The sequence below is a fragment of the Ovis aries genome, chromosome 10 (genome assembly GCF_016772045.2).
Source record: "Ovis aries strain OAR_USU_Benz2616 breed Rambouillet chromosome 10, ARS-UI_Ramb_v3.0, whole genome shotgun sequence".
NCBI lineage: Eukaryota > Metazoa > Chordata > Mammalia > Artiodactyla > Bovidae > Ovis > Ovis aries.
Genome location: NC_056063.1, coordinates 48,332,683 through 48,346,380, shown reverse-complemented (window position 1 = coordinate 48,346,380; position 13,698 = coordinate 48,332,683). Strand labels below are relative to the sequence as shown.

Here is a 13,698-nt window from a genome sequence, read left to right as displayed (position 1 = left end):
ATGGAGGTCTACAGAGTATAACCTTAAACAAAAACTGTGTGTCTTTAGGCAATTCAAAATTGAGGAGAGGAAACATTCAGTTGCTGCTTCTGTCAATTGGGTATAAGGCCGTCACAGGGCTCTTTGGATATTTTAGTTATAACATAATTGGGCTGAAAACAATTAAAATATTTTGGTAGGAAGAAGTTATATTATTACACTTTTACATAGTAGGTTTAGTTTAGTCATACTTCAAGTCTATTTAAATCCAACACTTGCAATGAGTATTTTTTGCAATATTTTACTCTCTGTATTTCCTCAGACTTAAATTCACATACCCTTGTGTGGAAAAAATAAGCATTCTCAAATTTTATAGGGAAAATATGACTTATACTATATATGTTTTAGCTTTCCACTACAATAATTACCTTTAAAATACTCTTTTACATCTAGGAAATCAAAAACAAATTTGAACTTGAAGAGCACACTACGATGAGAAGTGTATCAATCTGAGAAATAATTACATCTTCATTTAAAGAAAAATTAACTTACCCACACAGTATTTTTTTTAAGTCATGATGACTGTTCTGACTGTAAAATTTAACTACATAGGTGTCTAAGAAAAACATGTAAAAAGGTATTCTTAAGGAAATTTCAAAATAGTTAAGTATGAACCAAAAAGAATGACACACATATAGAAATATGTAATTTGTTTGAGCCCTTTATGAAGTGGATTGCCTCAGGGGCACTTGTGATGCCGAAACGTCCCTGAAACTTTCCGAGAAATCACAAAGAACATAGGAGTTAGTCCTGGAACATAAACATACCATAAAAGAATGATAATTATACCGTGACTTCATTTTGCAGAAACCTGGCTAACTGCAGGGTTTTTTTTTTTTTTTTTTTAAGTGACACACATCACAGTAAGAGGCAAGTTATCTGGAACCGTGGGAGTTAGGCCAACATTCAGGCAAGTGTGAGGCCTTGCACATTCTAGGCACTTACTAAGAAGTGGTTGGTTAAGTTCTGGTTAAATACTAACTGAAATGCTTGTGGACCTTGAGAGAGATTATTGACAGAAGCACTGGGTGAAAGGGTAGAAGAAGCTTGTTTTATTTTTTTAAATTTTATTTATTTTTGGCTGTGCTTGGTCTTCATTGGTGCTGGTGGGCTTTCTCTAGTTGTGGCTCACGGGGGCTCCTCTCTAGTGGTGGTAGACGGGCTTCTCATGTTGTGGAGCACAAGCTCTAGGGCATTTGGGCTCAGCAGTTGCGGCGCAAGGGCCCAGCTGCTCCACGGTACATGGAATCTTAACACACCACGCATCTTCGAACCCACATCCTCTGTCCTGACAGCCATATTCCTAACCACTGGCCCACCAGGGAAGTCTGAAGTTCAGGTTTTAGAAACAGATGTATTATATTCCACAAATATATATGTATGAGGGGGGAGCACGTGAATATATTAAAGGTTGGTTTCTAAAGCCCTCAATTTGACAGCTTCTAGTGAAATTATTCCTGGAGAAGGGAAAGGCTACCTACTCCAGTATTCTGGCCTGGAGAATTCCATGGACTATAGTCCATGGGGTTGCAAAGAGTTGGACATGACCGAGTGACTTTCACTCACACTCACTCAGTGAAATTATTATTGAAGACTGAAAAAGATTACAGTTTAACAAACATTTAATTGAATACTTGGACATGACTGTGTGTACGTTCAGTTGCGCAGTCGTGCCTGACTCTTTGCGACCCCATGCACTACAGCCCACCAGGCTCCCCTGTCCATGGAATTCTCTAGGCAAGAATACTGGGATGGGTGGCCATTTCCTCCTCCAGGGGATCTTCTCCACCCAGGGACTGAACCCATATCTTCTGCACTGGCAGGAAGATTCTTTACCACTGAGCCACTGAATCTGGGAAGCCCAACTGAATACTTACTATGTGCTAAATACTGTGCTAAGGGCTAATACACAAAGAAAAACTAGGTGCTTCATCGGCAAGACACATGTGTAATTATGATATATGCTGCTGCTAAGTTGCTTCAGTCGTGTCCAACTCTGTGCGACCCCATAGACGGCAGCCCACCAGGCTCCCCTGTCCCTGGGATTCTCCAGGCAAGAATACTGGAGTGGGTTGCCATTTCCTTCTCCAATGCATGAAAGTGAAAAGTGAAAGTGAAGTCGCTCAGTCGTGTCCGACTCTTAGCAACCCCATGGACTGCAGCCCACCAGGCTCCTCCATCCATGGGATTTTCCAGGCAAGAGTACTGGGGTGGGGTGCCATTGCCTTCTCCGATGATATATAGTGGTAGGAATATTAATACAAATATTTCTAGAGTTGTGGGAAAGAGATTTTAAAAAACAAGTTTTTCTTTACTGAGTTATGAAGGGCTTCAAAGAATAGATAACATCTGAATTGATTCTTGAAAAGGAAGGAAAAGAGGGAAAGGACCTACATTTACTGAGTTACTGTTATGTGTCAGAAAAGCACTACATTGTTTAATTCTCATACAATTCTGAGTTTAGAGGGGTTAAATTATTGTCTTAAGAATCCACAGTTACTAAGTAGCAGAGCTATCTTGTCTGTTTGATTGCTATATTTTTCCACAGTATTTCAAAATATGTGACATAAAGAATATAAAGGTAATTCCAGCCTTACAAGTTAACGAGAGCTGAACATATACATTTGTAATTCTGGATCAGACCAACTGCTTACCTTCTCCATGCTTGCACCTAGCATGCTGAGTGTAAGCTGCTAGAGAAAAATTACACAGAATGGTACTACAATGAACATATGACATCTCACCTTGGCAATTATTTGTTATGTCTGTAATACACATCACTCATTTATTATACAGCTATTTAAAATCTGTATTTTTCTCAAAATTCTGATCCTAGGACTTCCATGGTGGTCTGGTGATTAAGACTCCATGCTTGTACTACAGGGGGAAAGGGTTTGATCCCTATTTGGGGAACTAAGATCCCACACACCGCTGCTCGGTATGGCTAAAAAAAAAAATCAACAGGGACTTCCCTGGTGGTACAGTGGATAGGAATCTGCCTGATAATGCAGGGGACACAGGTCTGACCCCTGGCCTGGGAAGATTCCACATGTTGTGGAACAACTAAAGCGCATGTGCCACAACTAGCGAGCCTCCAAGCTGCAGCTACTGAAGCCCGTTTACCCAGAGCCTGTACTCTGCAACAAGAGAAGCCACCACAATGAGAAGACTGCATACCACAATGAAGAAAAGCCCCTGCTCATTGCAACTAGAGAAAGTCTGCATGCAGGCAAGAAGACCCAGCACCGTCAAAAATAAATAAAATAAAAAACCAAATTCTGATCCTATCACCTGTCTTGCCATTAGAAAACCGCCATTAAATGGGAACTTCCTAATTTCTTGCCACTAAACCTACTAAGTTACTTTTAACATAATTTTTATTTCTCCTTTTCAAAATGGAAAAGGTGCCCGCTCCTATCTAAAGTTAAATCCCATCATTTCATCCTGGATCTCTTCCTTTCCCAGCACTTTTGCTCAATTGATCATCCTCTTTTGAACTTTCAGTGTCTCCCTCTGTTTGGCTCCTTCCTATCACCAGTTAGGCTGTATACTCTCCAACTCAGGAAGGTAAAAGCCCTTGATCTCATGCTCCCTCCCTGACCACCTTATATTCTCTTAAACAGTTGTTGTTCAGTCATTAAATCATGTCCAACTCTTTGCAAATCCATAGACTGCAGCATGCCAGGCTCCTTGAGTTTGCTCTATCTCCTGGAATTTGCTCAAATTCATGTCCATTGAGTTGGTGATGCTACCTAACCATCTCATCTTTTGCCACCCCCTTGTCCTTTTGACTTCAATCTTTCCCAGTATTGGAGTCTTTTCCAATGAGCTGGCTCTCTGCATCATGTGGCCAAATTGCTCCAGTAGTTGAAGGGACTTAAAAGAGTCTTTTCCAGTAGCACAATTCGAAAACATCAATTCTTCGGCACTTGGCCTTCTTTATGGTCCAACTCTCATATCTGTACATGATTACTGGAACAATCCCAGCTTTGACTATACAGACCTTTGTTGGCAAAATGATGTCTCTACTTTTGAACATGCTGTCTAGGTTTGTCATAGCTTTTCTTCCAAAGAGCAAGCATCTTTTAATTTTGTGGCCACAATCTTTATTCAGAGGGTTGTTTATTTTTTCTATTATTATTTTTCAACTTCTATGCATTTACCAGTTCACTGAAATCTGCCTTTTAGCACCACTGAAACTGCTTTTTGTTTTAGCATTTTTTTAAATCCAAATGATACTTTCTTTTTTATCTTTGTTTGACCTGGCCCTTTGGCAGCTGAAGCCACTGCTGCCAACCTACTCCCTACTGAATGGTTCTGGCTTTAGGGATCCACTCTTCCTGATGTGCCTGCCATTTCTCTGATCACTCCTCACTCTATTGTGAGCTTTTTTTGCTCTGCCTATTCTAAACTATTAGTACTCATCAGGACTCTGTCCTAGGCCCCTCTCTGTTCTCACTCTATACACCTTCACTAGTTCTTTCTATCTGCTTCTGTGTACATACCATGTTTATGCTTTGACTCTCAAATCTCTAGCTCTAGGTAAGTTCTCTTCCTTGGACTCCAGAACCTACATTTCAAACTCTCTACTGAATAGATCCACTTAGATATTTTCTTGAGTTCTTTCCCAAACTTATTCATCCTATGGCCTTCGTAGCATCACCATAAACCCAGGACACAAGCCAAAACCCCAGGCATCAATTCTCATTCCTTCTCTCATCATTCCCTAAATCCAATCAATCACCGAGCCCCGAGATTCTGCATTCTAAATAGTTTTCAAATTGGTTCATTTTTGTTGAACACCAATATCACCAGTTTAAGCTCATGATACCAACTATTGCTCAATAAAACACTGAAAAGTTTCCTAAGAGGAGCTCTTACCATTGTCCCTAACACAGTTAGAATTTAAAGAATGTAAAGAAGAGCTTTTACATCCACTTCTTAAAATTATGCTCAGTATTTTACTAGATATTTAGCTGATTAAAGATATTTTTCCTGCTCTTGAAAGCTTAGATTCTAAGGACATATGATGAAATAAGAAAAGTCACTCTAAGGAATCATATTTCTTATACTCAAAACTGAATGTTGAATTTGAAGCCCTGATACTGTTAACTAAAAGTGAGATCATGTTAGTTGGTCTTTTCCTTTATATTTTTAGAAACCTAATTATTTAAGATTTATATATTATATTTTTATACATAAAAGGTCTTAGTATAAATGGAGGCATTGAAGGGTAAAAAAGACTTCATTCCACTTGAAAGATAAAGAAAAAGCTACTTTGAAGCATCGAAAGTGAAAGAAAAGAAAAAGATTACAACACCTGGAAAGATATTTAGCTCTGAGTTTTCTGTCAACTAAGACAAAAAGGAAACACGTTAAATTACACAGTTCTCATTTTCTGGGAAAAAAAAAAAGCATATAGCTTCATCTACAGCGGCAAAAATTTTCTGGAACTCACACAAACAATAATTCATCATGAGATTTTTGTCTAAATGAGACTAATAAGGATCATAAGCTTCTGTTTCAGAAAAATAAAAAAGTTTTAACAGTAAGTATGTAAGCATGGTTGGGTTACTTAACCATGAGTTACTCAGCATCAGTTTCATCTGTAAAAGTAGGGACAATAATACTTATCTCAGGGGACAGCAGCAAACACTAAATTATATAATATAAATGGAAGCACTTAGTAGGTCCCTAAAGTTTCACAAAACAAAGAAAAATGGCACCAGATTTTGTTCTGATCTTCTATAAAGGCAGAGATCATGACATTAAATTGTGTCTTTTTTTTTTTTTTTTTTTAATAAGATTGATTTTTGGCTGTGCTGGGTCATCACTGCTGTGATGGGTTGGGTTTTCTCCAGTTGTGGAGAGTGGGGCTAGTCTTCACTGTGACGATCAGGCTTCTCTCACTGCAGAGTACCGGCTCTAGGGTGCAGGGGCTTTTGTAGTTGCAGCATATGGGCTCAGTAGTTGAGGTTCACAGGCTCTAAAGCATAGGCTCAGTAGGGCTTCCCTGGCAGCGCAGTGGACAAGAATTTGCCAGCAACACAGGAGACGCACGTTTGATCCCCAAGTCAGGAAGATCCCCTGGAGGAAGAAATGTCAACCCACTCCAGCATTTTTGCCTGGGAAATCCCATGAACAAAGAGGCCTGGTGGGCTGTAGTCCCTGGGGGTCACAGAGAGTTAGACACAACTGAGTGACTAAACAACAATCCTTTCTTAACATTTTTTTATTAGGTTAATACACTTTCTCTAAAGAAAAGATGAGAATAAAAGTAACCCAATACACTTTCCAAATACACACAACGGTTTGTGAATGTATCAATTCTAAAAATTAATAGAATAAGAGACCACTATCGATTTTATTCTTCCTGGAAATTCTTAAGACCACAACTGAACTACTAATGTGAATGAGGTTTTAACCTGACGTTTTGAGCTAAGACCAATACAGAAAAGAAAAACCCTGCCTCACCTATCCTAGCATTGTCAGCCCAGGACTATCCCACTCATTTTCTTTTTTTCATGTAACACATATTTGATAACTATGTAAATGAGGTGGGGATCTCATTTCGTATTATTACCACACACACACAGTCTTACCAGAACTAAGTAACATCACTTTTAAAATTAAAGCAAGACCTGTCCAATGCAAAAAAGAATATGAAACACTTTAAATGTTCATTTGGTCTCTTTATGAATCACTTATTTAAACTGAGAAAATTTGCCTGATTGAATCAATGACTCATGCTAGATCATTTTCACAGGGTCCTAACAAGGGTGAGGCAAGCTCTCAGCTGCCAGCCCTGCACTGGGCATGCCCCTGAGGGGGCACCTCCACTATTTTGTGCCCTCAGTGACTGTTTGCCCTCCCCTTAGTCTCAGTCCAGATTTTCACTTTCAATAAATTTGACTTATTTATCAGAGTTATTCTTATTCAACTGTTATCTACTGGGTGTTCTGGGCATGTCACCCTCAGAGTCATAAAATGAATAAATCAATCTTGCAGATTCTGTTTCATCAGGTAAATGTTCAAAGGAATGTTCAAGCATATTCCTAGGTTACAGGCTATTTTCTTTCCATAGAAGCCTTCTGCATTTGCATTTGGGTGTGCATACATTATAAGGGTTTCCCAGGTAATGCAGTGGTAGAGAATCTGCCTGCCAATTTGGGAGATACAAAAGATGTGGGTTTGAACCCTGGGTTGGGAAGGGTCCCTGGAGTAGGAAATGGCAATCCATTCCAGTACTCTTGCCTGGAAAATCCCGTGGACAGAGGAGCCGGGGGAGACACAGTCCACAGGGTTGCAAAGAGTCACACGTGACTGAGCATGCATGCTGTACACGTGATGCAAGTTGGTGCTAAACTGTTTCTTTCTTTCTTCTTCTTCTTCTTTTTTTTTTGGCCAGGAGGCTTGTGGGATCTTAGTTCCCGGACTTCAGATCAAACTCAGGCCCCTGGCAATGAAAATTCGGAGTCCTAAACACTAGACCATCAGGGAATTCCTTAAACCATTTCTTAGAAAAGATTACAAGCTTATATTAGATTTGTTTCATTAAACTTGAATTTTTATTTTGCTTTGGGGAGAAAGAAAAGCTACTTTTCTTTGACTGTTTGGCATAAAGAAAAGTCATAATGTTGGATTATTTGTATACCAAAATGAAGAAATCTCAAATGCATGCAAATTAACTGATAATTATTTAATTAGATGTGTATACTTACAAACTTCATTGATGCCATGCGGTAGCTGTCAACTTAATTCACCTTGCTAGTATTTAATTTTTATGTTTAGACAAATTTTCCTTTAAACCTACTCAAGTATCAACCCGCTATTAAAACTTAGAGCTTTTATTTGGACTCATGAATAATGTGATTCCAAGTGTGACATACAAAATATATAAATGAAGGCTTTCATATATTTTTCAGAGTTGAGCATAATTCTCTAAATTCAAATGAGACTTGCCATTCTAAATACATTATCTATTATGCAGCTTTTTGGGGGAAAAAAAAAAAAAGCTTTTGGTATGACAATGGACCTCTGTAGCTACTACTTCTTAAATATTCAGTTTTAAAAACTTTTGTTATGATACATATACTGAATAAATCTGGCTTCCACAGTGAGGCAACAACTATTTGAAATCAGAATCCTAGGACACAAGTAATAGTAGATAAGGCCTGGAATGCTGAAAGTCGGAAAAAAGAATAAGTATCTTCAGAAATTTCTCTACTCTGTAACTTGTTGTCAGGTCTACTTATCTACCTAAAAATCATCTCTAAAATCTAGCCCAGGGACACTTTCTTATCCTTTTCACCCATCACATAAAATACACCTTTAAGAGAACTCACTCCAAAGGCCATTTCTAAGATAAAGACAGTCTCCCAATTCCCTTGACATTATTTCTAGGATATGTATCTTTAAGTTGTTTCTAGGAATATTCTTTGCTTCATCTCTCTCAATAATTTCCTTCCAAAAATTTCTTCCCAAATACCTGATATATCTTTTCCAGACTAGGAAGCAATGTCTTCAGGATACTTATAAACCAATGATCTGCTTTGAGCATTTCTTTCTCTGTTAGGACTGCAAAATGGTAAAAACGTGGCTAAGACAAGGCAGTGATAGTACAGTGGAAAAAATTCATGGATTAAAAAACTAAGCTTAATGATACCAACTGTTGGTGAGAATGCAGAGCCACTGGAACTGGCACTTGTTGCTGGTGGGAATGCAAAAGACATAGTCACTTTGGAAAATAGTCTGGCAGTTTCTTACAATGTTAAGCATACACTTTCCACATGACCCAGAAATCCTGCTCCTGATATTTACCAAGAGAAAAGGAAAATTTTATTTACATAAAAACATATACACAACAGTGTACAGCAGCTTTATTTTTAAGTGTTCCCAAATGGAAATGACGCAAATGACCTTCAACTGCAAACGGATTAACAAACTGTGGTATATCCCTACAAGGGAACACTACTCAGCAATAAAAAGGACAAATTACTAATATTTATAACAACACGAATGAATCTTTTTATGGCAACTGAACAAAACCCAGATTGAAAAGACCAATAATTTTATTATTGTTGTTATTATTTCCTTTTTTGGCTGTACTACTTGGCTTGTGGGATCTTAGTTCCCTGACCAGGAACGGAACTTGTCTCACTGTCAGTGAAAGCGCAGAGTCCTATCCCACTGGACTGCCAGGAAAATTCCCTGATAATTTTATTTATTTGACATTCTGTGAAAGGATAATACCTTTTGTTGGAAAAGGCAAAACTACAGGGATAGAAAATAGATCACTGGTTGCTCAGATTGGAGTTGGGGAAAAGGGTTCAAGAGGGAATTTTCTGTGATGATGAAACTGTCTTATATATTGCTTGTGGTGATGGTTACAAAACTGTGCACATTAACAAAATTAACAGAATTGTATGCTAGAAAGGGTGAATTTTATTGTATATTATATCTCAATAAATCTGACTTTAAAAATGAGGAAGAAAACTGAGGTTATCCCAGTGACCATCTGGCTCTAGGCAAACCCCCTAAAACTCATTTACTTCTTTTATAAAATAGGGATTGTATTAAGTCTAAAAGATTTTTCATGAGGAAGAAATTAAAGAAAACTTATGGCTTTTAAAGTTCAACACAAATATTGTACACTAGGCACTGGCTACAGAATGATAAACAAGACAAAGAGGTACACTAAAGAAATTTACAGTCTAGAGGGAGAAAGGTGTAACACAGATGATTATTAAATAACATGGAAATTCAATGACAGAGATATGCATAAGGCAATAAGGGGCCATAAAGAATTAGGAATTCCAGGAATAAGAATTAACTCATAATGAATATGGGCAACTGGGATCCAATAATCTCAACCCAATTTGATTCTGAAAAAGCCTAAAGTGTTAAAAAGTAAGACAAAATGGAAAAAGTACCTCACGATGATTTAGAAGTTGTTCCAAATCTAATGCCATTTGATCCTTCATTTGCTGCAAAGCTGACTTTTCTTTATTTAAATTGCTAGGGGGAAAAAATACACCAAGTTTAAAAAAACTGTCATGCTAGTACAAATTTAACAAATAAGAAATTGTAGAAGATTAAAGACAAATTTGATGATTTGAATTGAAGAAAAATTAAATTTATAGTTCATAAAGATATCAGATCAGTGACTACAATGTTTGATTCAATCATTGGCCTACCTATTTTATAAGAATAATTTTTCAATCTGACAATGTGACTGAGACATTTTCATAGAATACTTTTCTGCCTAGTGGGGGCATACAACTAGTGTTTTTTCAAAGATGACTGGTTACTCCTGAAATGTAAAAAGATGAAGTGGGACTTATATAAAAGGTAAAAAGAAAGTACATATGGCACCATATTAAAATTTGAGACACTGAAAGTCAAATTATAACATTTATCCTTAAAACTGAAAGTATATTTTATAATTTGAAAGTGAAAGAAAGTGAAAGTGAAGTCTCTCAGGCATGTCCGACTTTGCAACCCCATGGACTGTAGCCTCCAGGCAAGAGTACTGGAGTGGGTTGCCATTTCCTTCTCCAGGGGATCTTCCCGACCCAGGGATTGAACCCAGGTTTCCCGCATTGTAGGCAGATGCTTTACCCTCTGAGCCACCAGGGAAGCCACATACTAAATTACCAGGTATATAACTGAGATAAATTAGATATTTGGTCTATAGTAAACTCAGGAAAACAATTTTTGCCTCCATATTCTTAGTTCAGTCTTTAATTTCTAAGTCTGCATTGTGGATTTTTCTTTGAAATGACCTATTTTCTGATAGGAAAGGGTGACAAGCCTAATTGTAAGGACACATTATTATTTGAAAAGATAAATATCTGAGGCTTATCTTACACTGTCTGGAGTTTTATTATTCAACATATAAGAATTAATTAGAACCATTAAATATCCTTTGAAAGCCATTGGGGTGAGTCTATTCAGACAGTACTGCAACCAGGATTAAGAAAAGCAACAATGAATTGAAGAAGCACAATTCCTTGAATGTCAAAACAGAATCTGAGACGGTAAAGTTAACGAGAATTGTCTGCTGAACAGGTAGGATGTTTTAAGTTATACTTTAAGAAAATGGAAAGCCACCAATTTTTAAAATATTAGGGGGAGTTTTTTTTTTTAAACTCAAGGAATAGCAGTAGGTGTTCTGGGAGAACTGTTAATTCCAAGGACTTGAGAACAGAGAAATTCAAATTCTCTTCCTAGTAACAGAACTTCCCCAAGGAAGCATCAGAGTGTGTCCTCTGAGACGAAAGACTAGATGCAATTCTGACTTCCATTTCCAACTGTGCCAGATTCAACTGTGTAGTATAATGCACCACAAATACCACCCCACTGAACCTTAGTATTCACATCTATTAAAGTGGAAATGATGCTCATGTATGTCAAAGGGACATGTGAATTATCTAATGAATGATTATATAAAACCCTGAACACAAACCTCTACATAAATGCTATACTGTGTAACTGATTTAGATAAGAGTCATAAGAGGAAAATGGTAATTAAACGTCAATAAAGGTAAGCACCTCAACAGGAAAACAAACAGACTTTTGTATTTAGGCGCCAGAGATCCTACTGAGCCGAGGAGTTGAAAAAAACTAGATATAAAGGAAATCGAGTGCCGTGTTCTGCTTGAGTACCCCCCAAAATGGTAAAGGATCAGGTGTTTCTGTAACTTTAAAATTCTATCTTTAGCTAAGAAGACAAAATATTTTTCAAAATGAAAATAAATGTCCAATAAATACGAAGAGGAATTTTCAAAGAATAGATGTGTTCATATACATACTCATATACATTTACATATTCATATACATGTACCCCCCCAACACAGAATGTAGACATGTACTCCATGTAGTACACACAGGGGCGTGCATACAAAGACATAAAGACAGGCTCTCAAATATCAACAGGCCCATAAGTAAAGTACAGTGTAATAGGAATGGAACGTTGATGTAATCAAAGGATTTGGACCGAATAATTCATTAGAAATGCTTCATATGTAGTGCCTAATTTTTTTAGAATAAAGTAAATATTTCATACTTAAGTAACAAAAATAACCATATAATATGGAATAAAAGGCAAGTGGATAAACTGGCTTACAAAGCAACTCTGCGACACGCTGGCTCCACAGACATGTAGTTGCTCAGTCGTGTCTGCTTCTTTTGTGATTGCAGTCTGCCAGGTTCCTCTGTCCATGGGATTTTCCAGCCAAGAATGCTAGAGTGGGTTGCCATTTCCTTCTCCAGGGGATCTTCTTGACCCAGGGATTGAACCTGGGTCTCCTGCCTTGGCAGGTAGATTCTTTACCACTGAGTCATCAGGGAAGCCCCTTGGGTGTATATTCTCAGTCTTAGCCTTGTCTTTCTTAACTCACAATGGAGACCACTTCCAACACATGGGTCTCTAAAAGTGAATATGATGATTACTATATTCTGTGTTCTTCCACACACAGTAATTACTCAATGGAAGTTTAATCTCCATAGGACATTTCATAACAGTGGAAACTTACCCTTAAAAATACAAAGCTTCTATGCGTGACTCATAAAGCAACTACGAAACAAATCTCCTTATAAGCACATCTACGGTGAATGGTATATTACACCCATAATTGTTCAATTCACTGTTAATTATTACTCAGAAATTCATGTTTATGGCTCTCTTTCACCTGCTGTATGAAAACATATTCCTGATATACTGTTCCTTAACTTCCTGGATCAATATACTCTGGCTTAGTCTTATAAGCCTAAGTAGTCTTTTCCTTCTAAATGACTAGTTAACAAAAAATGGAAACTGACAACAGAAAAACAAAATTTATGCTAATTATTCTCTTTCCATGCTTCCTTCAGTCCTGACCTATAGATCAAACCTATATAACTCAGACTGTCTTGTGGATTGATGGATTGTTAAAAAGACTACATTTAGAACAGATTATTCCTTTAATGACAGTGAATAGTGATATCTCAAGTGTTAGCTATTAACATGTTTATCACAGTCTCATTTTAGTGCATATTTACTCTAACCTTTCTAGGCACTGAATAAATTGTATCAATAGCTAAACTGGCAAGTTGTGGGTGTGACATAGTGATACTGCCTTATTTTGCAGAAAAATGATAAAATTATATTTAGTTCTTTAAAGAAGGTTATATTGTATAAGCTAGAGAAATATTTACAAATTAATCAGTTTATGTAAATATTCTTTACAATTAAAATCCACACCCAGCAAAAACAAACAGGAATTTTCAAAGAACATGATCACTTAGTCATCTTTTTGGATGGGTCATCAAATGTTTAAAGTTCGAATTAATGAAGTACAAGAGGAAGGGAGGTAACATTTACTGAGTTTCTCTTGTGTGCCGGAAGCTTTTGCTTTTTATATGCTACTTCATTTAATTTTCACAATTACCCTTTGATGTTCACATTAATATCTATATTTTTACAGATGCATTTACCATGAGAAAAAAACCAGGCTGATACGTACTTGAAGCTCAGGATAATTCTACTCTATTTGAAATGCCACTGGCTCAGAGTCAGGGTGATGGTAGGCAGAATGTGACCTAACCTGCTGTGTCTGACTTGTTGACTGGGCTGTGTATTGTATGGCATCTTTTCATCCATGACATCAGGGTCCATCT

The 13,698-nt window shown here is 37.3% G+C and overlaps 1 protein-coding gene across 4 annotated transcripts in view; it reads right to left on the bottom strand.

Moving 5' to 3' along the window:
- The window catches only part of PIBF1 (progesterone immunomodulatory binding factor 1), a 228,876-nt gene that overhangs the window by 24,004 nt on the left and 191,174 nt on the right, over positions 1-13,698 (bottom strand). For 3 of the 4 annotated variants that reach the window (XM_004012184.6, XM_042254938.2, XM_042254940.2), the window contains one exon: positions 9,972-10,056. The exons of the other annotated variant lie outside the window; for it this stretch is intronic. In XM_004012184.6, the coding sequence (XP_004012233.3) occupies positions 9,972-10,056 (85 nt within the window). The remainder of the gene's footprint in view (positions 1-9,971; positions 10,057-13,698) is intronic. 4 annotated transcript variants of the gene reach the window in all.